The 27,388-nt window shown below is 49.8% G+C and overlaps 1 protein-coding gene across 1 annotated transcript in view; it reads right to left on the bottom strand.

The window, feature by feature from the left end:
• Positions 1-8,354: 8,354 nt before the first annotated feature.
• Positions 8,355-27,388, bottom strand: part of PTGIS (prostaglandin I2 synthase) — a 39,557-nt gene continuing 20,523 nt past the window's right edge. Inside the window, exons 6-10 of the mRNA XM_042930712.1 lie at positions 24,887-25,068; positions 16,495-16,663; positions 15,318-15,499; positions 13,495-13,646; positions 8,355-11,024 (exon numbers count right to left, since the gene is read on the bottom strand). Coding sequence (XP_042786646.1) covers positions 10,880-11,024; positions 13,495-13,646; positions 15,318-15,499; positions 16,495-16,663; positions 24,887-25,068 — 830 coding nt within the window. The 3' untranslated portion in view covers positions 8,355-10,879. The remainder of the gene's footprint in view (positions 11,025-13,494; positions 13,647-15,317; positions 15,500-16,494; positions 16,664-24,886; positions 25,069-27,388) is intronic.

Below are 27,388 nucleotides of genomic sequence, written 5' to 3'. Positions count from 1 at the left end.
TGCTAGTTGCTAAAATCTAATTCCAGAATGGAATTCTGGGTTCTAGTGGAGGAAGACGGACAATGAAATACATCAACAAATAAATATGCAATGTGGCAGCTGGTGATAATCACTAAGGTGAAAAATAAAGTAGGGTGAGAGGAAGAGAGAGTGAGGGGTCAGCTGATTTATACAGCCTGGTGATTCATTCATTTATTCATGTTACCTTGGGCATCTGGTTTTTGAGAACGTCCTGTGTGCCTGGCCCTGTGCCAGGCTCAGCAAAGGAAGCATCCTCCCTTGGATCTCCTGTCCAGTGGAGGAGACAGAATCCATCAAATAATCTCCAGAAATGAATGTAGAACCAAAGGATTTACCTGAAGAGATGAGCAAAGCTTCCCTAAAAGACAAAAACTGACTAAAGCCATAGGGCCCCTTCCCCTCTCTGGCTCTTCCCTTCATTTCTTAAACGAAGGGATTCGTTTCCATAGTGTTGTGCATAATATTACTATATTTTTAAAATTTGTTTACTTCTCATCACCTCCATCATCATGAGCCTTGTCCAAGGTGTCATCATTTTGTGGGTAGAGGCCAGGGATGCTGAGAAACATCCTCCAGGTGCATAGGATGGACGGACAGCCACAACAGATAATTTTCTAGCTCTAAATGTCAATAGTGGCAAGGCTGAGAAACCCTAGATCAATTTAGCAGAAGGCAAAGGTATTCGCTGGTCTGGAAACGCTATTCTCTCAACCACTAATTAGTGAGCATGTCCTATATGCCAAACGCTACTCGAGACACTGGAGACACAGTGAGAAGAATAAAACAGGCAGACCCTGTGTTCATGGACTTATATTCTGGTGGGGAATACAGTTAATAAACAAGCTAAATAAAGAAACCAGATCACTTGGATTGTAATAAATACCATGAAGAAAAGTACACAAGTGGAAGTGATAGAGCATGTCTGAGAGAGGTGCCAGCAACTTTAGATACAGTGGTTGGACAGTCAAGGAAGACTTCCCAGAGGAGGTGATATATCTAAGGTGAGAACCTGAGGTCAGGGACAAGACAACCATGTAAAGTTCCGAGGAAGGGGGGACAGGCAGGGGAGCCAAAGAGAGCAAAGGCCCTAAGGAGGAAATGACCTTGGGAAGGGAGGTTAGAGAGGTGGACGGGACTAGGTCATGCAGAGCCTTGTTGGGATTTTACTCTCAAGTTTAAGGAATGAGTTTGAGTTTTTCCTAATCCTGATGGGAAGCCATGATAAGAGTTTTAAGCAGGGAAGTCCCATGTGCTGATATATTTTTTGAACTGATTCTTCCAGCTGCATTATGAAGGGTTTGGGGGACAAAGGTAGCAGGAAGACTCCTTGTGAGACATCTGCAATTGTCCAGGCCAGAGGTGATGGGCTTGGGCTGGGATGATGGTGGTGAAGGTGGCTAGGAAATTTCACAGCCACAGGGTTCTGCTGGGGGGTGGGGAGGGGGGGGAGATTCTTCCCCAAGCCCGAGGCTACTTCTAGATGTTCCTTGTCATTCAGATTCTTCCCTCTGGGTGGCCCAATTCCTGCAAAGTTTGGTTCCGGGTTTAGATAAAGAACATCTAGACCCACGCCTGGATCTTGGAAGTGCGGACAGTGGAATAGGTCTAGTCTCTCTCTGTTTCCCCAGGCTCTGCACTGTACCCAGTTTAGAATTTTTATTTTCTGAATGAAGACTGTAACTATTTGGAAACATCTGGCCTTCATTGCCTAGAATTTTCTGCCATCGTAGGAAGAGAGACTACCTAGAAATAAAGCCAATTCAGGGGAAAGTAGACCCAGAGATTGAGATAGTAGTCCTGACAATATAGGTTTAGAACTTCTGGATCCAGATGTGCCTGAAGGTAATACCCCTGGATTTTTCCAGCTGTGTGAGCTGCTAAATACTCCCTTTTTTTCCTAAGCCAGATTAAGTTATGATATTTTCCTTTATGTCCCAAAGAGCCAACTGATACAATTCTTTCTCCACAAACCCAAAGTTTACCATCTCCTTAGAACGTACTTATAAGAAACAGGGGAAAAGAAAATGAACTTACAGGACCCACGGCAAAAAGAACAACAAAATTCAAAATGTTTTATAGAGAACGGGTCCCCCGGTAAGAGTTCAGGTCATTTTACAGATGGGAAAGATACAAAGCTCACAAGGGGAACAGCATCCCAAAGGTCAAACCAGAGAGTGGACAGCTGGGTACGAGCAGCAAGTCACAAACCCTATCTGCTCATGGCCTCTTGGCAGACTTCCTGCTAAAATGTGTTGAGATTTTTACCTGAGGCCGAACGACATCAAATCAGCCCAATTCGTCACTGTAAATACAGGTGAACCCCCTCTAAACTGTGGTAGCAAGTGATCTATCCACTCGAAGCCAGTTTTTCCTTCTTAAACTCCATAATAACAGCCATCACTTATTTATAACCCCACAGAGTGTCCTCAGTTTTCTTGGCACTTCTGGGCACTGAGCATGACTAATTAATCCCCTTTCCCCTCTCCCCCACAGACCCCTGGGAAGGAATAATTACTCTATGAGGGTAGTTATGGGGGCACCCAAAGGCTCAAGGGAAATCATTGACATCTCTGAGTAGATGTCACTCAAGACAACTGCTCTTTGCTGTGGCTTGCCCAAACTCCCAGCAGCCCCAGGGAATTTTCCACCAGCTTGAACTCCAGTCTTCTTGCCTGTTTCTCTTTTGTCACACCCAATAATAATAATAATAATCATAATCATGAGTAAAATGGGGCTAATGATAGCATCTACCTCTCGGAGTTGCTGGGGGGACAAATGAGATAATGCATATGAAGTGCTTAGCACCATGATTAACACTAAGAAGTACACATTAATATAACAGTAGTACCAACAACTGGAAAATAGCAGCTAACATTGAGCTGTTACTATATACCAGGCATTGTACTAAATGCTTTGCATGTATCTAACCTCACTTAAGAGTCTTTCTAGCTCTCTCACCCTTTGGCTGAATATTCTAATATAAATACCTATTAGCTGTTGGATGACCCTTGAGCGACCAGATGTCTGATTCTAGTGCCCATTCTATGCTAGCCTGATAGCCTTTATCAGCCCTGGGTTTCCTGGCCCAGGTTCCTGGTAAATGGGTGAGTCTGGGTTTCTTACCAACCCAAACATTTACCCATTCTTCTTCCATCTTTTGTCTACCACCTACCCATCAACTCAGCCATTCATTCAACCATCCATATACTATCCAACCATATAGCCACCAGACTATCCAACCACACACTGAGCCATTTATCTACCCACTCATCTATCAGTCCATGTACTCATACACTCACACATCCATCTTTGTTTCTATTCATTCACATATTCTATTCACTACCCATCTTTCCACCCATTCATTCACCCACCAACCATTTATCCAACTGTGCATTTATTTACCCATTCACCCACCCACCCACCCATCTACCCATATACCCAATTACTTACCCACCTACTCACACATCCACCTATCCATACACCCACTCATGCACCTATCCTCCAGTCCAAATATCCATCCATCCTCCACCCACCCACCCACCCACCCACTCACTTGGCCATCCCCACTCATCTACTACCTAACATTTTAAAGTGTTTATTACATGTAATGCTCTCTGCTAAGCCCTGGCTCCCTCTCTGGGAGGAAGTATGGGTACCCCCAGAGGACCACACAGAGGGAGATAGGCAAAGCTGCACATAGTCCATTGAACCCCTTTGTGGCCCGGACTTTGCCAAAGCCAGTCTCCCAGGGTCTGTGGCCAAACAATGATGAAATACAGGGCACGGATGGACTGAGGCACGGGCTTCCAGCAAAGCAATTAAAGGGAAACTAATATCTCTTTCCCGCAGATAGCCTGGGAACTCCAAGATGTGATAGAAAAGGAGCAAGTCAGCAAAAGGAGGAAATCAAAGCTACAGAGATCAGGAGCTAATGAACTGATTCTTGTAAGATAACGTTTCTTTGACATCCAGATCCCCTGTCCTTGGGGACTGAGGTCTCTTACCTGCTTTCCACTGCCCTTGCCCTCCCTTCCCAGTCTTGTCTGCCTCCTCTCTGATTTTCCTCCCCTAGGTGCATCCTTCCTCTAACCCAACCTCTCCCCAGCTACCAGGGTGGACCTTTAAAGGCAGAAGTCTGACCATGTCACTCTGGTCAGACTGACCAAGGTAAAGGTCACCGTCCAAGGTAAAGGACAAACTCTCCCACAATGAGGAAAAGGCCATTTGTTCACTTAGTGCATATTTTCCGAGCACCTACTATGTGTTGAGCTTATGTTGCATGCTGGAAATGCAGGAGCAGTGAAGCCAACCCACCCTCCTGGAGCTCACATTCAAATGGGAGACATAAACAGAGACATTTAAAAATAATCTAACACTGATAATTGCTGAGCAGGAAATGCAAAAAGTATGAAAATGGGAAGGAGGGGGTGGTGATGTTGCAGATGGGTGGTAAATCAGAGTAATCAGTAAGCCATAAAAAAGCAGGGGGAAGGGCATTCCAAGCTAAAGGTAGAAGGGAGAGCAGATACAAAGGCCCTGGGGCAGGAGGGAGGGTTGAAGGAGATGTGAGATGGTGGATGTGGTCAGAGCAGAGTTGGTGAGGGCAAGAGTGGTCCACGATGAAGTAGGAGAGGAAAACAGAATGAGAAAAATCGTGTAGGCGAGGGCTGTGGGGAGGTATTTGGATTTTATGTCACGAGTGTTAAAAAGTTTTAAGCAGGGAGTAGCTGATTTGATTTTTACCTTTAGGATGTAAAAGACTGTTTTTTTAAAGACTTCTGAGATCTCAATTTCTGCTGTGGCAGAGGGAGGGAGAGTGCTGGCCCCTCTGACACACGGTGGGTCCTAGAGGGCCCCTAACCATCATCCCCCTCCATGGAGATGGGGAGACGACTGATGGCATTTTGGGTTTGGGGAGACAGTTGCCAGAATCGTGGTATTTCTTTCTCACAAAGATGGGGTGCTTCTCCCCCCCCCCCCCCCAACTTGGGATTGCAGGGCATGGAAACTTGCATTTGACCCTTGCCCTGTCTGCTTTTCCAGCTTTATCACCCACCACTACATCCCCACGTTGCAGGCAAAGACTTTCCAGCCTCTGGCCCAGTAGTAGCTGCTTCCCAAAGATGGCCTCCCATGAGCCTCTTGGTAGGCCCACCTTGCCCAGTTCCAATCCACATTGACTCTGGGCTTGGCCTTGTGACTCATATTTACCAGCAGAACATGACAGAAGTGATGCCATTTCCAAACTTAAGCCCTAAAGAAGGTCTGACAGCACGTACTTCTGTGCCTTTGAGAGCTCAGATACATAAGCCCCGATTCCCTGCTGGAGAGGCCACATGGAGACTGAGAAGCCCTGAAACTACATGAGAAGAGACAGTGACTCAGCCACCTCAACACCTCAGCTGAGCACAGCCTGTCAAGTGTCCCGCCCAAGTCACCATCTGAGATGTTACAGATGTTACCTGCATCTGACTACAGTTACTTGTGAGATCCCAAGTGAGACCAGCAGAAGAACCACCCAGCTAAGCCCCACTCAGCCCATAAAACCATGAGAAATAATAAAACAATTTCATTTTTTAAAGTTTGTTTATTTATTTTGTATGTTTTATTTAATTTCTTTGGTAATCTCTACACCAGATGTGGGGCTCGAACTCATAACCCTGAGATCAAGAGTCACATGTTCTTCCGACTGAGCCAGCCAGGTGGCCCTACAACAGTTTCATTTTAAATCGCTACATTTTGGGGTTGTTAAACAGCAACAGAAAACTGATATACACAGGGCCTTTGTTACACTGTTTCTGTTGCTTGGAAAGGTTCCCCAACTCCAACCATCGTTTTTCCCACATGGCGGGCTCCTAGTCACCTTCCAAAGTCCAGATCCAGTGTCACGTTCCCTGCCTCCTCATGATCCGGATTAGTTTCTTTTCTCTGGGAAACTCTATTGTGAGGCTAACTTAGGATACTCATTTTTCCTGCCTCTTCCACGGGCTGTGAATGACAATATTACCTCATCTAATGCTCACAAAACCCTATGTCGTTGTCCTTCATCCCTATTTGACAGGTGAAGAACCTGGACCACAGAGACATGACCCAAATCACCCTGATATGAGGTGGCTCAGCAGAGATTCCCACCCAGGCAGAGCCTGTGCTCTTAACCACTATGGTATGTGGTCCCTAAGTAGAACCTAAACAATGATGACCTTGATTATTCCATTGAACACAAAAGCCAGGAGCAGGTGATGCGAGGGTCTGTCACGGCAGCAGCTCAGAGACCTCAGGATTCTCGGTTTTCTCCGAGATTCTCTTATCTTCATGATCACACAATGGCTGCCATGGCCATGGCATGACAACCCCGAGAGAAGGAGGAAGGAGGAACTTCTCCCACACTTCTGAAGCTCTCCACAGACTTTCCTGATCATCTCATTGGCCTGTACTGGGTCCCATGACAACTGGTAGCCCAATCACTGACTAGAGGGGCCTGATACCTGTATTTGGCTCAGCTCCAGATCCTGATTTGGAGGTTGGACCTATCTTCTCTGAGCACATGGCTCCCTGATATGTGAAGGAAACCAGGGTTCTTTCACAGGGATATTTGGGGTTTGGCCCTTGGCCAACCCATCAGTATTTCTCCACCAGTGGTCAGCCCGCAGAACCCCTGAAATAAAGCCATACAGACAGCCCATTCTTCACAAGGATCCAGATGCCCCAAGGGCTCCCTTCTCAGGTTTGCCTAATGTAGGAACACCTGCCTTGTCTTTCCCAGGCCACGCAGGCCACACTGGGGTCCTCGGGGAGGTCCCAGGGCAAGCGGATAGCCCCCCACCTTCTCCCCCCACTTGGCACCCTCTTCCCCACACACGCAGATGACGGAGTGACCAGAAGGGCCTGGTGATGGCGTAGCTGTGCCTCCACCGCTGGGGTCCCATATCTGCGTGCAAGGGAGAGAAACGTCTGTGTTGAATGTAAACATTTTATGTGCAAAGTGTTGCTGTCTTACTTGAGAGGTCTATCCGAGCCAAGTTCAATCCCACCGAACCTGCCTCCATTCCCCCTCGAGGATGAGGAACCCGATGTGAGGGACATTTGCCTCCAGAAATTATTTTTTACTCAAAGATTTGAGAGGGGAAAAAAAACAACCTTCTCTTTTTTATCTTTCCCAGATCTAATTCATTTCCCCATCTTCTTTATTATATTAAGACAAGTGCATAGATTATGGTGAAGGAGAGAGAACCTCCAGTGAATTTTTAAGAGATTTTTTTTCTGCTTGTCTTACTTCGGGTTGTGAGCCCCCATCTTCTGCCATCGGGAGGACTGCTGATAGAGGGATCCTGAACACGGTCTCAGGAGGCAGAGAGGCCTATGCTCAATTCTTGCGGCTACTAATTAGCCATGTGGCAAGCCCCTTCACCTCTCCAACAGCCAGTTTCTTCATCTACAAAAACGGAGATAATAATATATGCAGGGCAGCTGGAGGTGGGGCTGGATTCTAAAGGCCCTGTCCCAAAGCTGGCACCCAGTAGGTGCTCTGTTCTCTCTTCCCAGAAACCAACCTTGCCATTCCGGACACGGCCGACGCTCCACCTAAATCACACTGAGGCAGTTCGACAAACAAGGATGATTTAATACATTTCAGCACATTTCTGTTCAACAATATTATATGAAAATAGAACTCTTTATTACAACAGCAAGGCATAATAATCACGGCTACTCCCGAAACACGGTGTCTATCAAAAAACGAAAACAAACGGGTGGGGTGTCCCCAGCTCACTGCGAGCAGGGCTGGCTGGTGGCAGGAGAAGACCCTGGGTGGGGCTCAGACACACACCCTGCCCCCTTCACCTGTGACTGTCAAGGAGAAAGTCTCGGGTGATGCTGGCCTGGCTCTAACACCCCTGGACCGCCTCCTTGTCTCATTTTGTAACAGAGAAGAGACAGACCTCGGGCTCTGAGCCTTGGCGACACGGCACGGAGGCCCTCCCACCCCGGCAAATTTATATTTCACAGCCATTTTCTATTTTTGGCAGTGAGAGATACATGTTGTCCGTTACTGGCAGTGATGGAATAACGTTCCCTTTTAAGCAAATTTAAGTGTAAAAAATGAGTCTGTTTCAAGGAGAATATCTGGTAAACAGCAATACCAAATATAGCAAAAAAAAAAAATGACAATGGGAAGGAAACACTTCATTAGGTCAACCTAAGAGCATTTAAAAAAATGTTTATTTATTTTGAAAGAGAGAGAGGGAAAGGGAGTGTGTGTGAGTTGGGGAGGGGCAGAGAGCAAGGGGGGGGACAGAGGATCCAAAGCTGGCTCTGCACTGATGCGGGGCTTGAACCCGCGACGCGCGAGATCATGACCCGAGCCGAAGTCGGACACTTAACCGACTGAGCCACCCAGGTGCCCCAACCTAAGAGCATTTCTAACATGTGTCCTGCAAGTTTGTGATTCTAAAGCAAAATATGAAGAAATACAACGATGTCCGGGTACGTTCCTAACTGACCTGTGGCAAGGAGCGAACACACTCACCTTTCCCTCTTTTCACTGTACCTTATGTTTACATTGATTTCTTTTTAAAGAACGGGAAAAAAGGGGAAAAGAATAAAGATTAAAACAAAGGAGGATTTAAAGCATCATCTCTCAAGCTCTACTCCAATATCTCTGGTACCAGCTGGGGCTACCTGGTGGGAGACCCATCTCTTCCTAATGACTGTGGCTCCAAGGAGGTGCCACCTTGAAAAGCAACTGGCCTTTTGGGGACATGGGTGAGGATCTAGTCCCGGGGACCATGCAGCCCTGATCTGTGGGGAGTCATCGGGGCTTTTCCCCAGCGCACCAGGGCACAGCCCTGCACGAGAGATCTTCCTGCAGCTACTTCTGCCAGCCTTCTTCCTTCCCTTCCAAGCCAGGAGGAGGCAGCTACAGTTGCCATGGAAACCGGCACCGTCCTCCCACAGAAGGCTGCCAACCCTGATTTCCTGCGGAGTTAAGAAGCAGGTGGCAGCAGGGGTCACCCAGGCGTGAAGATGGGTTTCCCTGGGGATATCCTGCCTCCTGCCAATCACAGTGTCTGTCTGGGAATCCTGGGGGTGCCTGGAGGCTGAGGGCCAGGGAAGCCCCCAAGCCCCTGGAACGTTTGGAGGCCTCAGGTCCTCTCCTCCCTCTAGCCAGAGCTACGGGGACTGAGCTGTACGTACATGTGTGTGTGTGTGTGTGTCTTGTGTGATGCTAAACAGGACTGTCCCTCCACCACCCGCCTGGAGCCCAAGGAACACAGAGCTACCCACCCAGCATTTGCTACTGGGACACGAATTCTGCCAAATCCTACCAAGTCACGGCACCTCCCTGAGCGCCCTTCCTCATCCATAAAGAAGGCATAACCATCCTCTCTTCACAGAGATGTCGTAAGAAGTAGGAATACTGCATCTACCGCACCTGTCACAGGCATTTAGAGGGTCCTCGGTAAACAGGACCTAATGTTAATAATAATACTTAACATCACAAGAAAGGTTTCCAGGCAGTTTTTCTCTTTGATCTGTCCCCCCCACCCCCGACCACAAAGCTGACGCAAAAGCAAGTTTTCATCCTTGATCTGTTTGTACGAGGGGGGGTGCACCCAGGTCAGGTGGACCATGGGTCTGAGGACCAATTAGTAGGTTGTTACCACTTCGTACAGTATCACTTCTAAGAGTTGGAAGAGGGCTCTCAAACTGGAATGCCTCCAAGGGCCTGGGGGTACTGGGAATGGAGAAGCAGAAAAATCTCCACCAAGTGGAAACCCAGCGAGCCAGAATGCACGTGCCCTGGATAAGGGAGGTGGCTGTACCTCAGCTCTGGCCAATAGCCGCCCTTGGGAATGTGGGCCCAGTGTGGCCAGGCTGGCCACATTTTCGAGAGAAGCTGGACACTTTAAACAGACTCTCCCAAAGAGGACACGGTAACAGCTAATGTACTTTTTCGACGTCTGGGCCACACAAAACAGGTCTGCCACTGGAGTGTGCAGGAGCTGGCGGTTCCAGGCTAGGGGTGTAGCAAACCAACACCTCCTTTTCTGACTCCACCAGCCCAGGGAGCCCTGGCTGGTTCCTTCCAACGGGGCCAGCCTGCTGGGGCTGTCTTCCTCATTCCCTACTGGAGTCTGGACACTGGGAAAGCTCTCCCATCTGGAGCCCATACGTCTAGGACAGAGCACAGAGCCCAGTCTTTGGGAGGTGCGCATGTTCTGTGCCTTGAATATTCGCCTTTGGGAAACCCTTCTTGAATTTTCTCAAGCATTGGTGTGAATGGAGAGATTAAGGCAAGTGTGGCAAATGGGGCCCGTGGGTAAGCAGACAATTAAGGGACTCCTTTGGCTTAGGCTAGTTTAATGGTAATTTGGGGACAGAGCCTGTATCAATGAACACATGGCTAGGCCCTGATTGGCCTTTTTATGGCCAGCATCTGCTTTGACAGGCTAAGGCCTGGACCACATCACTGTCGAGGACCTGGCCCCTTGGGGAGCGGGGGCATGGCAGACCAGTCAAGACTCCTCTGCTCCTGCCCTGTGGGTCCCAGCTTTTGTGGATATCAGGAGGTGGGGGGCAGGGCAAGGTGAGTCGGGAGAGAAAGAGACTCCTTTTGAAACTCGACCAGAACAGCAAACCATTCACAGAGCTTCTGGTGTCCCTTTTCCATTCACCCCCTCTCAGCTTCCCTTCGTTCCCCTCCCCTGGACATAGCCTTCCAAGGAAGAATCAGGAAAGTGGTCATGCGGGCACCGTTGAGTGTTCAAAGCTCCTGCACCCAGGGAAATGCAGACACAGAAAGCCGAGTGACGGGGGGGGGGGGGGGGCAGGCTGGGTGGAGGCAAGTGCACGGCAGAGCTCACGGCCGGACGCGGTAACGGACAGGCACGTCGTGTTCCGGCTGCATCAGCCCAAAGCCGTACCTGCTGAGGTCAAACTCGGGGATCTCCACGTCTGGGTTGATCAGCTCCAGGTCAAAGTGCACCAGCACAAGGAACACGAATCTGCAGAGAGATGGTGTTGCAGGTGGAAGAGTTGGGGGTCTCCTCTGGAATAAGGCAGGGGGGCAACGGCTTCCTCCTGAGTCTGACCCCGGTCTCGCTTTGGGAAAAGCGGGAGGAGAGCAAAAGAGCACAGGTGCTTCCTGCCCAAAGTCCGTGAGCTCGTTCACCCCTGCCAGCCCCTGGGGTAGGAGGCCCGCCGGCCAGTTCTGCTGACAGGCGGTGACCAGAAATGACAAATGTCGATTCCACGCCAAAGACTGCTCAGCCGACACGAGACTGTAGGCATTTCTCTGCCTGATGGCTGCATGTGCCTTGTGTTGGGGTGATGGGGCGGGGAGATAGAAAGAGCTTGGCCCTGAGTCTCTGTGTGGAGGGGAGGGACCCCCAAACCCACAACCTACTTTGTATGAGTAGGAACTACACCTCTGTTGTGACAGGCCAGAGACTTGGGGGTCGCTTATTACAGCAGCAGAGTCTGACTCCTCCTGACTCAGGGACCCTTTCTGACTCTCCTGCCCGCCCCTTGTCCTCTCCCCACCCCTTGTCCCCACGCAACTCCTGGAGCCCTCGCCGTCTGCTCTGGTCAGGGCTGCTGCTAAACCAGAGGCTGCCTTTGTGAGCTTAGGGAAAGGTACCCCGCCCCCAAGGCCTCTTACTGCCGTCTCTGGGGAACCTCCTGACAAGCATACGAGCCGGGGGCAGGGTGTAATCGTGTGCCGGTAAGTGTGGAGGCAGCCCTACCTGATGTGAACTGGCCCCAGCCCACCTGCCTTAGCTCACTTCCTGTGTCAGTGGGGTCAGGACTGGATCTTCCACTGCTCAGTGTCCCTTCACCACCCCCACCGAGACCCAGGTGCCAGTGTGGGACTGAGGACGCTTTAACCTCACTGAATGGAGAGGAGGGAAGGCGAGGACAGAGCCAAGTCCACGCCCCAGGCAGCAGAGCTGGATGAACTCAACTCTGCCTCTTAAGTTTCCTCCCCACCCTGGGCCTCGGTTTCCCTGTCTGGTCAAAGAAGGCCCAAGAGGTGGGATGAGCCCTTCCCAGCTCTGAAGCTGTAGGATGCTAGAGATCAAGTTTGTATCGGGCAGGGAGCTCTGTGCTGACACCTGGATTTGGATCCTGGCACCTCCCCTCACCAGGTCCATGATCACGGTGGCAAATGATCTGACCTCTAGTCACTATCAGGCTGACCCCTGCCTAGCGGGGGTGCATGGCAGTGAAGGGAGATAAAAATACCAACAAATTAGCTAATTTACTGAAACCCTAGGTGCAAGGCACCGTGCTAAGCATTTAGTATGCATGATCTCTTTTTATCTGTCCAGAAACTTTCCGAGATAACAACTACAGTCAGTTCCGCTACACTTTTGAACACGTGAGTCTGTTCCAACCTGATGGATACATTGGGACACCAAGGGGGCCTCATGCTAATTCCTCATTTGCTTATGGTTTCGTGTGGGAGAGGCACAAGGAGAAAGCACGTAACACGTGTGAGCCTGTACGACCATCTCTCCCCCGGGGTTCTTATCTTGCATGTGTTACTTCACGAGGGTTTTTTTTGACTGTCGGATCCCCGGCCCCATTTTTCCCACAATCCCTGTTGATTTTATTGTGTGGCTTCACGGGGGTGTGAGTTTTACGAAAGTGCATGAAGCAGAACTTACTGCCGAGAAAACCAAGACCAAGAGGTTAATGCAACGTGCCCACCCACCTAGCATAACTCTTGCACGTTAGTAATAGTAATGTGAGCAATTGTAATAATGACTAACACTTATTAAATGCCTACAATGAGCCAGGCAGTGGGGTAAGTACTTTGGAAGACCCAGTTCCTAGATTCTGACACCACTGGGGACACAGCAGGATTAGGACCCCCGCCTTGAACAGTTGAGGAAACAGGCACAGAAGGTCACCCAGCTTACGATTACACAGGGCCAGGACAGGACAGGGCAGATGTCATAACCCTGTCTGTGGTCCGGAAGCCAAGGCTCTTGGGATCCAGGGAAGAGAATTTATAAGGCACTCTGGCCCACAGGCGTTGAAATAACCAAGAGGGAACAATGACGTTCGGCCAGTTCCTGCTGAGAGGGTTCTGAACACGCACAGCAGCTGTGGATAGCAATGGTCAGCGGCACAGAACGTCCAGTGTTTGGTATTCTGGGAGTTTGGTATTTGGACACCAGGCTTGCAGGGAAGAGCTCATTGCCAGATCTGATGATTTCAAAAGAGATCAGAAATCTGGCTTTTTATGCCTGATCTTCTGATTCTTAAAAAGTTAGCACACATTTTTAAAAACACAAATAAATAGATCTGTGGGCAGGAGAAGGCTCACGGGGCCGTGTGGAGCCTCTGCCCATTCTCCTGGCTGAGAACCCTTGGTCTCCGGAGAGGAGGGCGTGTGCCAACCAGCTGGAGCAGGAGCCTCCCCCTCCAACCCCAGGCCCGCACCCCGTGCCACCGCCCCACACTCACTGTTTGATGCTGCTGATGGCATAAGCCTTCCCCAGGCACTGGTTGTGCCCAGCACCCCACGGCATGCTGTAGTGTTTCAGTCGCTTCCCGTCCTTGTAAAAGTCTTTCTTCTCTGACCCATCTGAGTTCAGGAATCGGTTATACTTAAACACCTGAAATAGAAAGGAGGTCCATTTCTGGCTCCACCCCCCACAACACGCATGCGGGGAGAAAACTGTGCGAGGGTGTTCATCGAAGTCTTGTTTACAAGAGGGAAAAACTGAAAGCAACGTAAAGGCCAATCAACAGGGCAGTGGTTAAAAAATTACCACAGCTTAGGGCGCCTGCGTGGCTCAGTCGGTTGAGCATCCAACTTTGGCTCAGGTCACGATCTCACGGTCCGTGAGTTCTAGCCCCGCATCGGGCTCTGTGCTGACAGCTCAGAGCCTGGAGCCTGTTTCAGATTCTGTGTCTCCCTCTCTTGTTCTGCCCCTCCCTGGCTCACGGAGTGAGTGTGTCTCTCTCACTCTCTCAAAAATAAATAAACATAAAAAAAATTTTTTTTAGGGGCGCCTGGGTGGCTCAGTCGGTTGAGCGGCCGACTTCAGCTCAGGTCATGATCTCACGGTCCGTGAGTTTAAGCCCCGTATCGGGCTCTGTGCTGACAGCTCAGAGCCTGGAGCCTGTTTCAGATTCTGTGTCTCCCTCTCTGACCCTCCCCCATTCACGCTCTGTCTCTCTCTGTCTCAAAAATAAATAAACGTTAAAAAAAAAATTTTTTTTTAATTTTTTTTAATTACCTCAGCTTTTTAGAAAGGTAGGCTTGGTCTGTGTGTGCTCACACAGAAAGGGTTCTTTAGACTGGTTGAGTTAAAAAGGCAAGTTTCAGAATAGCATGTATTGTGTTATCCTGTTCACACACCTATTTATTCATACGTGTGTCAGCGTGGTATGTGTGTCTGTAAAGGCATAAAAATAATTTAAAGGATACACTCCAAACCATTGTTAGGGAACTCTGTATAAGCGGAGGATAAAGGCAGCAAAGAAAAGTTTTTTACTTTTAAACATATGTGTCTGCATATTTCTACTTTACAAGTATATATTACTTTGGCAGGGTAAAATTTAAAATTATTTTTAGAGGTGCCTGGCTGGCTCAGAAGGTAGAGCATGCAACTCTTGATCTCAGGGTCATGAGTTCGAGCCCCTCACTGGGCATAGAGATTACTTAAACAAAATTATTTTTTAAAAAGAGGATGTCAATTTCCTTTGGTTACATTGTAGGGTAAGGCGAAGACAGTGTCTGAGAACAGGGCTTGGCACAGAGGAGGAGCTGAATGAAAGATGGGCGGAAGGACACGTAAAAGGACCAGGGGATGCAGAGATGGAAGACTGAGTGGGTAGGTGGATGGATGGATGGATGGAAGGAAGGAAGGGTATGTGGATGGATGTACAGCACAGGGCCTGGCTCATGGTAAGCACCCAAATCTGTTAGAAATTATAAAAGTTTGACCCATCTATCTCAAAGTCCGAGGAGAGAGAAAAGTGTTGAGAAGCTGACATAACATTCTGAAAACAGGAAAATTGCTCAGCTATCACTTACAAAGCATTCCATGCATGCCAGGCACTGTGAAGCCCTTTCTTACACGCTCTCCTTTAATTTTCCTGACAACCCAATGAGGCAGGTGCTATCATGAGGTCCATTTCACAGGCGAGAGACACAGAGAGGTGAAGTAATCTGGGCATGGTCACACAGCAAACAAAGAGCAGAGCTGGGCTGCCACTCAGATCCGGCTAGTCCCAAAGCCACTGATTTTTTTCCCCACAGTCCCTGGTATGCAACTTACCTCTGGGTCTGTGTAGATTTCCGGGTCTTTCTGGGGACTCAGGAAGGGAAAGAGGAGGAGGCGGTCTCCACGTCGCAGGCTGAATTCCCGCCCATCTGCCATGGGCATGGCCAGGTCCACCATGACCTCCCGGGTAATGAAGGGCGCAGCAGTGAGCCTGAGGCTCTCACTAAGCACGCTGTCTGCGTGGGCAGGTACCAGGAAGGGTCAGCAGCTGTCCTCTCACACACGCAAATGCCACCCCCAGCCCTCATTTTACAGAGGAAGGTGGGCAGGCTCAGAGAGGGTGCATAACTTGCCCCCCATCACACAGAGGAGCCAAAAAAGGCCAACTGATGAGATATGATTACTATGGTCCTCAGATATTGGATGTGAGGGTTCGGGTCTGACTCTAGAAGCTGTGAAGGACTGTGGGAGCCAGGGAGATATCAGGGGAGACTGGGGAGAGCAGGGCCATCAATGTCGGTTGTTTCTGTTTGACCAGCTTACACTCCCCATCTGGAAACAGTTCCCTGATCTTCTTCTGGAGACCACTCCTCTCCCGCTGTCAGAGGTTGGGCTGTTGACTTCACTCCCAATTCCATGGGCTGTGTGTGATTGACCAATCAGAGCATTTCAACCCTCTGAACCTGTCACTGGTTCAAGATGGGCATGTGACTCAAAGAGAGCCAATGAGACACAATCCTGGGACTTTGGGTAGGAACATCTCAGAGAAGCACCCCCTCGTAGGACTGACAGTATGCCCAGTCCTGGATACCAGTCCAGAACTGGTGGCCATCCTGCTGACCTGAGACTGGAGCCAACCCAGCAGGGCAGGGCCCAGAGAGGGACAGACTGAGTCCTAATGATGTTGTTAAAGCACCTGGGTCTACCTGTGCCTGAAGTTAGCTGTCCTCTGGACTTCTGAGTTAATGCCCTCAAAGAAAGTCCTTTGTCTGCTTCAGCCAGTTTAAGTTAGGTGTTTTGCCATTTGCAACCAAAAATCTACAGAGACCATGAGTCCTGGGCAGCTGAGTGAGGGGCACAGAGATACCAGGTCTAAGAAGATAGGAGGTCTTGGGAGACCCTAGGTCAGAGGACACTGATGGACTCTGGATGATGGGAGTCCATGTTGGGAAGGGCTTAGGGGGCCCACGATGACCCAGTCTTGGGGGCTAATCTGGAGGGTCTGTCTCACCAAGCACAGGCATGCTGTCCAAAAGCTTCTGGGGGAGGGTGGTCATTTGCGAAACAGTCTGTTCTGTTCTGGAGAGGAGCTGCTCAAGCTCTCCACGGACAGCAGCCAGGGCCTCAGGATTCTTGAGGAGGAAGAGCAGAAGCCAGAAGGCAGCAGGACCCATGTTGCCCTGCAAGGAGAAGGAGCCCCTGTTATACCATCAACAGGGCAAACCTGGGGTGAGAGCTGACTGGCCCGTGCCACAGCCACAGCCCTGGCCAAGGCACAGGGGTCAGTAGGCCTGGGTTCCCATGCCTGCCAAACATCTAGGCATGACTCATATTTATCTTCAGCTCAGGACACGGCCCAAATATGCTCTGGGGCTTTGGTGTAGCCCAATGCCTACACTCAGGGCTATTCTTGGCATCCCTGACCTTGAGCAAAATCCCTGAGCTGAGCTCACACAGGTGATCTTCATAGCTAATCAGCAAAGAAGTGTCAGTAGTAGGAACAAGGTGTATCAGTTAAGATTATTGTTAACATCTAGGACGACCGAATCCTTAGCCCCGGTTCTCCACCCTTCCCTGTATCCGTGCCCCTTGTCACGGACTGCTCTGCCTCCCATTTCAGAGGCAGAGTGTATTTCCCCAGCCCCCTGAATCTGGGCTCCGCTGTGTGACTTGTTTTGACCAACAGAATCGATCAGAACTGACCGAGCAGCAGCTCTGAGCACGGGCCTTAAGAGACCTTGTCTGTTTCCACTTGCCCGATGGCTTGCTGGTCCCACGAGGAGGATGAGACACACGTGGGACAGAGCCGGCCGTCCAGCTAAGCCTCGTCCAGAGCGGCTGACTCCCAGCAGACCCACAGATGTGGGAGTTAAATAAATACCCATCAGTGTGTGCCACCAAATTTTTGTGGTTTGTTGTCACACAACAATAGCAACTGATGTAATACCCGGGTATCTACTTTCAAATATTTGCACATTGTGTGTGTATGTTGCGAAGAAGCGATAATCAACGATGACCATGAAAGCTAGTAATTTCTTGAACAAAAATTATGTAAAAGTTCCCAATAGTTCAGTAATTAGGAAAATGGATAAAATCTCTTGCTCTAGGGGCACCCGGCTGGCTCGGTTGGAGGAGCATGTGACTCTTGATTTCGGGGTTGTGAGTGTGAGCCCCAGGTTGGGTATAGAGATTACCTGAATAAATAAAAAACTACAAAAAATATTTTTAAATTTCTTGTTCCAAGACTTCAGCCTTAGCTGAACACTTTAATATTCAGGTATTTCCTGCAGCTGAAATATGTGTGGGGTACCCCAAAATAAGCTCCAGGCATGGGTGGAATAACAACTAACCTTGATACGGGGGACGACTTTTGGCTGTCATCCCATCTTGATGATAGTCATTAAACGCCGTATTTCCCCAGTAATTCTATTACAGACATAATTGCACACGGACAAAAGGACATTTGCACAAGGATATGGATCACAGTGCTGATGTAACAGCAAAAGATTGGAAGCAAAGCCGGTCTATCAATAGATCAATGAGATAGACGATGATCCCTCCATAGAACGATGATACAGGAAGTCGTTAAAAGGCAGCTGGCTCTGTGTGTACCAATGGGACAGTAGCCAAGATGCCCTGAGGCACAGGGGGACGCAGAACAGGGATTCACTGTGCTCCCATTTGCAGGTTTGAAGAGGGATCCCATGAGGAAGCACAGACCATCTCTACAAGGAGCCTCTGGGACCGAAGCGGGAGGGGCGGGGGGGGGGGGGGGGGGAGTGGCAGGTACTGATTCTCACTACATATGCCCTTTTACACTGTTTGAATTTTTTTAATGGATGCAGTACTTTTAAGCCAAAGAAAAGTGGGGTGATTTTTATAATGATCTGCAATGACATGGAGAAATGCTTGTGACATGATATTAAGTAAAATTAAAACTTGGGTTTTAAAAACTGCATGATCTTGGTGGCTCAGCTGGTTAAGCATCTGACTCTTGATTTCAGCTCAGGTCATGATCTCATGGTTTGTGAGATCGAGCCCCGAATCGGGCTCTGCGCTGACAGTGCAGAGACTGCTTGGGGTTCTCTCTCTCCCTCTCTCCATCTCTGCCCCTTCCCTGCTTGCATGCACTCTCTCTCTCTCTCTCTCTCTCTCAAAAAACAAAACAAAAAAAAAAAAAAAACCTAAATAACAACAAAAAACTCCATGATCTTAATCACAGAAATGTACAGAAAAAGGCAGAAAACAAATGGACCAAAGCATCAATGATGGTGAAACAGATTTTCTGGGTTTTTTTTTCTTTAGCTGCTGTGAATTCAGCACCAAGGAAGTGCCATTGTTCCCTCATTCAATTCTCCCTTCAAGCAGGTACCATTATCACCCATTTCACTGAAAAGGCCAACTAAGCACTCCCCAGTCCCAGCGCACAGCAGGAGTTCAATGGTATTTGTGGAAGAAACCTCTATGTCCAAGGCAGCCTGGGAGGTGGGCTGGCAGAACCCTGGACTGGACCAGGCAGAGTTGGGTTTACAACCCAGCTCCCCGCTTTCTGTGACTCTGGACAAGTCACTTCCCACTCTGGGTCTCAAAACCTCCATCCTGGTTAAGTGGGGGTAACATAAGCCATCTCCGCCTGCTGGGCACAGAGTAGGTGCTCAGAAGTGGTCTCCCCTCCCAGCACCCCTCCTCTCCTCCCCTACCCCGTTTGAGAACGAGGTGGGGCCTTGGACTCTGAGATTTCCTCTGGCACCTCAGGTCCTACAGAGACAAGCAAGGTCACTTGCTGTCCATCACTTAAACAGCCAGGGGGCTGTAGGTGATAAATAATTCAGCCTTGGGTGAAGCCAGGGCCAAGGCCATTTTGTCTTGCCTGGACAGTCTGATGGGGGCCACCGCTCATTAATCACAAAGAATGAGGGGAGCATGAGGCTGCTCAGCGATCTCTGCCTTCCAGAAAAAAACCGTGGCAAGTTAGGGAGGCGGCAAAGACTGCCTTCCACCCACTGCACAGACATGTGAGTGTGCACGTGTATGTGATCACACCTCTACAAGAGATCTTGAACTCACTACCCTGGAAGTCGAGCTGTCTCCCATAGGGCCCCGCCTCCATTTACCCAGGAGAATGCGTCCCGTCTAGCCTCATTCCCCACCCCTGCAGACAAAGTCCATTCACCCAGGAGCGCCTGTCCTCTGCTCTACCTTTCCTGTGAATGGCAGCAGCTGACCTCCAGGGGGCGCTCAAAGTGCACCGGACACCGCACTGGGATCCTGTGCTCCACTTTGTGGCCACCTCACCACACAGCCAGGAGGAGTGGGGGACACGTGCACCCTGCCTGCCCTGCTTCCACTCCCTTGCCTGTGGATAGCAGCACCCCATTTTCCTTCGAAGAAGTACGTCCTACTCCACTCTGGGCATCTGGGGCTGAGCCACACCCTCCAGACCTCAGGTGTGGCCTCGCTACCCGGGCTGGGCCACTCGGTGATATACTCAGAGGGGACGTGTGACTCGGGCTGGGCCAATGAGCCTCAGACCTGGGATTTGTGGGAGAATCCATGGGAAGGAGAAGCCCTCCTCCACGGGGGGGCTGCCCAGCTGCCAGGAGCTGCTGGCACCCTTCGCAGCCACCCTCTGGGGCAGCCCGTCTGGGCCTGGAGCCACCAGAGAAGAAAGCAGAGCTGAGGGATGGGAGGTCACAGGTGATATCTCTTTTCATTTTTTGTGATTAAAAAAAAATCTGTTGTTTTTAGATTGGGGTTCTAATCTAAATTAGATTAGAATGCCTCAGAGCTGGGAGGGAAGCCTGGGCCGCCGTGGGCCTGCCAGGCAGGGCTTCATGAACGCCTCGCTCTGCCCACCTCACCCCGTCAGAGCCAGCCCCTTCCCTGACCTGGGCGGCCCTCTACCCCCGGGGGCTGGAGCCTCCGGTCTCCACTCTGATCTGACGATAGCAGCCAAACTACCATCTGGCCACCTCTCAGAACTTTCTGCAGCTGGCCTCTGGGTGGCCCCCTCCCGGTTCCCCTCCCACAGCCCCCGGACCACTCCTCCTCGGTTTTCATGCAGACTCCTCTCCGCCTTCCTGATCCCCACAGCTGGAGAGGCCAGGTGGGTGCCCTCTCCATCCCCCTGAGCCCCTGCGGTCTCCAGACCAGTGGCTGCCCAAACCACCACCACACCAACACCTCCCAAGGGCACATCTCCCTCCTGGACCTCAGCCCTGAATTCCATATTCTTCTTCAGTCCAGCTGTGTCCCCCACCCCCTACCCAGTTCTCTGTTTCAAACTCACACACCCAAAACCAACCCTCTGATTCTCTCCCCGCACGCCTGCCCCGTTGACCATCTCGCTCATCAGTTAACAGCATCTTTGTCCTTCCTGTTGCTCAGGCCAAAACCTGGAGACATCGCTGTTGGTACCTTCTCTCAATGTCCCGTCCAACAGCAAATCCTGTTGGCTCTACCCAGAAATGTGTCCAGAATGCACTCACTCCCTCTCTTGGCCTCAGCACCTGCCCTGGTCCATCACCATCCTCTCTTGCCTGGACATTGCAGTGGCCTCATCTCTGGTCTCCCTGCCTCCACTTTCCCCCCCTACAGCCGATTCTCAGTGATGTAGCCAGAATAATCCCTCTAAAGCAGATGGCAGGCTGTGTTGCTCCTCTGTTCAGAGTCCCCAAAGAGGGGGCATAGCTCAGTGGTAGAGCATTTGACTGCAGAGTCCCCAAAGAATTCCTTTCTCAGAGGAAAAGCCAAAGTCCTCCCCAAAGCCCACAGGGCCCCGCTGCCTCTCTATCACATCACCCTGATCCCCACCTCAGGGCCTTTGCACTTGCTGTGCCCCTGTTTGGATGCCCTCATCCTATGTATCTATATGGCTCCCTCCCTCACTTTATATTCTGCTCAGATGTCACCTTCCTGGTGAGGGCTTCCTTGGCCACCCTACATAAAGTAGCCCTCCCCACCCCCTCCCCCACTTTATCGGTTCTCTACAGAACTTGACTATGTTTACCTTGGCTATATTTCATACGCTGACTTGTTTACCAAGTGTCTTCTCCCAGAATGTCAGCTCCGTAAGGGCAGGGGTCTTTGGTCTGCTCACTGCTCTATCCCCGGCTTCTAGAATGGTGCCCAGCACACAGTGGCCATTCACTAAATAATTGTTGAACACGTCTAGTGAGCTCTAGTCACCTGCCCGGTACAATTACAGGTTTGCCATCATCGCTTTCTCCCATCCTCACCACAGCGCCTTGAGGACGGACTGACTGCCACCTTCACTTTACAGCTGAGTAAACTGAGGCACCAAGAACATAAGTGACTGGTTTGCCAGGGAGTGGCAAAGTCAGGATTCAAATCCAGGCAGGTGGGTCACAGAGCCTGTGCCCAACACCACGGGGCTTCTCAGCATCTTGGCCTTGCTCTTAAGACTCGAGCCCTCGGGCCGCCTGGGTGGCTCAGTCCGTTGAGCGTCCGACTTCGGCCCAGGTCATGATCTCATGGCCCGTGAGTTCGAGCCCCGTGTCGGCCTCTGTGCTGACAGCTCGGAGCCTGGATGGAGCCTGGATGGAGCCTGCTTCGGATTCTGTGTCCCTCTCTCTCTCCACCCCACCCCTGCTTGTACTCGGTCTCTCCCTGTCTTTCAAAAATGAATAAACATTAAAAAAATAAAAAAAATAAAAAGACTCAAGCTCTCGAAGCATCTTGTCACCTGCCTGAATTCTGCACACTGTCAACAGCGCAGAGTCAGAGGATGTCCTGTCCCCAAGCCGTGCTCAGTTCTCCTGGCCCCACCAAAGGCTGTTCCCCAGACTCTCTGCCACTCAAGCCCCCAAGCCAGCATCTAGTTCTGCTGACAGAGGTCATTCTGCAAGGGATTCTGGGGGCGGTTGGGAGCTTCAAGTCTCTACCCATAAATATGTTATTAGGCACTAATGGGGCCCCAACTGCTGATTAAACCCAGCCCTTGCCCCTTGCCAGCCTTTGCCTGCAAGGACAGTTAATGGCTCTGAGAGAAAACTAAAAATAAGCTGCAAGTCGATGGGAAGGGAATTACCCAGAAATGTCAGTCTGTGCAGCTGTCACTGCTGAGGAGGGGCCAAGAGAAGGTGCAGGGCTCTGGGGTCCAGGAGAGGACAGGAACCAGGCCTCGAGAGGTAGCATCCTCAGCCCTGCTTTCTCTCACCCCAGTATCTGGTCCATTACCATACCCACTGGCGCTGGCTTCTCTGTTTCCAGAATTTCCTCATCACCTCCATGGCCACCACCTGGTCCTACCGCCAGTGTCTGATTGGTGTCCTTACTTCTGCCTTTGCTCCTGAGATCCTTTCCCTGCTCTGCTTAGAACATTCCCAGGGCTCCCACCTCAGCCACAGAAAAACCCCAAGTTCTTATTTACTGGGACCCACATGCCATCCATGGTCTCTTCCCTCATTCCTACCCCTCCTCACTCTGCTTCAGCCACACTCAACTCCTTCCTATTGTCCAAACACTGGGTATGATGCAACCCCAGGGCCTTTGCACTTTCTGTTTCCCCTACTCGGAATGCTCTATTCCCACATCTCTCCCAAGCCCCCAACTTCAGCTCTTTCTTATCAGCCAAACCTCTCCTTCTCAGAGAGTCCTCCTCAACCACCTTGATGACAACAGACCCCCAGGATCTCTCTATTCCTGACTCCATTTTACATCCTGTATATATCCACATCTAAATTCACCCTGTACAGGGTGCCTGGGTGGCTCAATTGGTTAAGCGTCTGATTCTTGATTTTGGCTCAGGTCATGATCTCACCAGTCTCCTTGTTGACAGCACAGAGCCTGCTTGGGATTCATTCACTCATTCTCTCTCTCTCCCCGACTCCCTCCCTCTCTGCCCCTGCCCCACTTGTGCAGGTGCACACACACTTTCTCTCTTTCTCAAAATAAATAAACTTAAGTAAAATAAAATAAAATAAAAAAAATAAAATAAAATAAAATAAAATAAAATAAAATAAAATAAATAAAATAAAATAAAATAAAATAAAATAAAATAAAATAAAATCACCCTGTATGCACTTCCTTGACTGTCTGCACCAGCTAAAATATAAGCAACAAAAGCAGATCTTTGAAGTCTAGGTAAGTACTCAACGGAACTTTTAAATAATTCTTCAAAATGACTGTTCTGCATACTTCAAAAATGTCAAGGTCATGAAAAACAATGAAAGGCACAGAAACTGTTCCACATTAAAGAAAACTCAAAAGACAGAATGACTAAAGGCACAGTGGGATCCTGGATTGGATGTCGGACCAAGATGAGCCATAAAGGACATTGTTGGGACAAGTGGCAAGACTGAATCGGGACTATTAGATAATGATCCTGAATCTGGGTTAATTGTCCTGAATGGGATCCTCGTACTGGGTCATGTAAGGGAAACTTCTTGCTCTTAGGAATATACACTGAAGTAATTAGGGATAAAGAGTCATGATGTCTGCTACTTGTCTGCAAACGACTCAGTAAAATAACCCCAGTAGGAGATAGGGAGGAGGAGGAGGAGGAGGGGAGGGGGAGAAGGCACATGTGATAAAATGTTAAAAATTGGGAACTCAAGGTGAACTGTGTATGTTTATTAAACTATTCACACAGCTTTTCTCTTTTTTTTATTTTTTATTAATTTTTTTATTATTATTTTTAAAAATATTTTTAACGTTTATTTATTTTTGAGACAGAGAGACAGAGCATGAATGGGGGAGGATCAGAGAGAGAGGGAGACACAGAATCCGAAACAGGCTCCAGGCTCTGAGCTGTCAGCACAGAGCCCGATGCGGGGCTCGAACTCACGGACCTAAGTTCGTTCGATGAGCGAGATCATGACCTGAGCCGAAGTCAGAAGCTAAATCGACAGAACCACCCAGGCACCCTCTCTTTTTTTTTAACGTTTATTTATTTTTGAGACAGAGAGAGACAGAGCATGAACAGGGGAGGGGCAGAGAGAGAGGGAGACACAGAATCCGAAACAGGCTCCAGGCTCCGAGCTGTCAGCCCAGAGCCCGACGCGGCTCTCGAACCCACGGACCGCGAGATCATGACCTGAGCCAAAGTCAGTTGCTCAACCGACTGAGCCACCCAGGCGCCCTAACACACAGCTTTTCTCTAAGTTTGACATTTTTCCAAATTAAAATAAATTAACACTGAATGAATGATCCCATTCCCGATACCGTCTGATGGTTAAGGAAGTCCGGGAACTGGGGCAGACAGCTGGGTATGTTCACATACCCACACCCACGCTCATGTGGAGAAAACACTCGCAGATGCACACACCCATGCACGCACACTCCTACGCACACTCACACGTGTGCCTGCGTGTGCCCGATGGCACACACAGAGACACATGGACTCACACGCACAACCACACCCGTGTGCACCATCCACCCACCTGTGTGGCCCAGAGCTGCAGCACCAGGGCCCGGGCCTGCATGTCCTCGGGCACCCCTATCTCCTCCAGGTACAGCAGGTAACTCCCCAGCCACTTGCTCCGATGGGCCCGAGCAGCAAGTCTGGCTGGGGACAGCAGCTTCCACAGGTGACCTTTGACTCTGCACACGCGGTCCTTATCCCCTACAGGGACAGAGCACAGGGGGGTGGGGGTTACGGATCCACCCCGGGCCCAAGGCCACCCAGCCCCAATGTCCCGTGAGGCCAAGGCTCTTCTGGGTGTCACTCCTCGGGGTGGGGAAAGAGAACCCAAGAAAGGCCTTTAAATGCCAACTTGTTATTATCTGTCTCACCCCAGTGGCCAGGAGTGAGGGGTCCTGTCTCGCTCACCTCTGTGAGCTCTGTCTCCAGCACCTGGCCCACAGGAGGTGCTCTGTTAATACGCATTAAATGAACGGTGTTTCTTACACAGCAGGGGAAGGAACAGGGAACGCCGAGCCCCATTCTCCCTTCCCAGGGTCCCATCCCAAAGCAACGCCAGCCGTGTGCACAAGGAGACGACATGAGCCGACTCGCACAGCTCCGTTCAGGAGACGTGGGAAATGACCTAACTGCTATCGAGAGGGGAAAGATGGGTCTAGGGTCTCAAACTCAACTACCTCCAGGGAAGGCAGGTAAAGTAAATGAAGGAGGAGGGCCAGGACGGGGCCATGGGGAACAGGAGGGTCGGGGTGACCACCAGCCTGGCAGAGGAACTTGGCCCAGCACGGCCAGGGAGCCTGAGTCTTCCCATGTGCTTTAAGGCCGGCATCTGGGCAAGAAATGTTCGTCACTGTGCAGGCCACAAAAGCCTCTCTGAAGGGCAGCTCTGGCCCACGGATTACCAGTTCACAGGCACCATGAAGTAAACAACAGGGTGTTAGGCTCTGGGGCACCACAGGCGGTGGAAACCGAGGTATGGATCCAGATGGGCCGAGCCGGGCAGACTGTTGAGGGCACAAAGCCAGGTGCTTATCATTCACACACTGTGTTCACACTGCAGGACGATGCTGTATTTACAGATGTACGTGCAAATAAGAGAGTTGGTTCTTCCGAAATCACCCCTTGGAAAAGTGGGTGTCGCTCTGGATGGTTACAAAATTCCCAAGGACTAGAGGTGCTCTCACCGGCTCTTTGGAACCACGAAGCAGTGTTTCAGGAAGACCCATCCACCCAATGGTTCTAGACTGGGTTGCATATTACAGGGTATTCGAAAGGGTGGAAAATGTAGGGTAAACTTATATTAAAATATACATATATTTTAAGCATATTATATTTTCAAATAATATGCTCCATATGCTTTTTTTCAACCTCCGGACCTTTTCAGGTGATATACTTCTCAATTTAATATTTTTTAATGTTTATTTATTTTCGAGAGAGACAGAGCATGAGTGGGGGAGGGGGAGAGAGAGAGAGAGAGGAAGACACAGAATCTGAAGCAGGCTCCAGGCTCTGAGCTGTCAGCACGGAGCCCCACGCAGGGCTTGAACTCACAACCTGTTAGATCATGACCTGACCGAAACCAAGAGTTGGACGTTTAACCGAGAGAGCCACCCGGGTGCCCCTGTACTTCTCGATTTAAAGCAATGAGCCCACTGTTCATCTGAAATACATTATCTTCCTATGTCTCTCAACTTTTGGGGCACTGGAGAATCGCCCAGAAGCTTTAACTCTCTGGATGCCCAGGTCCCACTGCAGACCAATCTTGTCAGAATCTTGGGGGCATGGGACCTGGGCATGTGGAGGTTTTCAACAAGTGAGTGGAGGCTAAAGGAAGTGCTAAAGGCCCTCGGTTGATGCTCATGCTGGATTTGTAAGAGTTAGCTGATGAAATAGCTAAAGAAGCGAGCAAAGAAATTTAACACAGATTTGGAAATGACTGGGATTCTTTGAGCTCTGACAGCACAATTACACACCTTGAATATCACTGTCAACACAGCTTCTAAGGATGACTTTAAAAAGTAACACAGTATGAAAAGACAATGAGCAGGATGAGAGAAAATATTTGCAAATCATAGATCTGGTAAGGGTCTAGGATCCAAAATATATAAAGAACTCTTGCAATTCGACAACAACAAAAACCCACCCCACCTCACAACTCCTCAGTTTTCAAACCTGTAAACTGGGATAACAGAAGTACCCACACAAAGGGTTGTGCAGAAATTGAATGTGTTAACTTAGAAAACAGAGAGTGATTCCATGGAGAATATATTCATGTATTGTTTCTATACTTAGGAAATAATAATAATATGTGAAATAAAGAACACACAGTTGGCAGCCAGAGACCCTGGTAGAAATCCTAGCTCTGTCCCTTCCTAGAAAGATCATCTTTTGCAAAGATTTTGGATCTCCGAGCCTCGACCTCCCCATCTGTAAAATGGGGGCAACTGAGCTCATGGGATCACTAGGAGGATATAAAAACACAGAACACACTTGGTACTGGTAGGGGCCTAGCATGTCATGC

The sequence above is a fragment of the Panthera leo genome, chromosome A3 (assembly GCF_018350215.1).
Source record: "Panthera leo isolate Ple1 chromosome A3, P.leo_Ple1_pat1.1, whole genome shotgun sequence".
Lineage (NCBI taxonomy): Eukaryota > Metazoa > Chordata > Mammalia > Carnivora > Felidae > Panthera > Panthera leo.
This window is presented reverse-complemented; position numbering and strand designations above follow the sequence as displayed.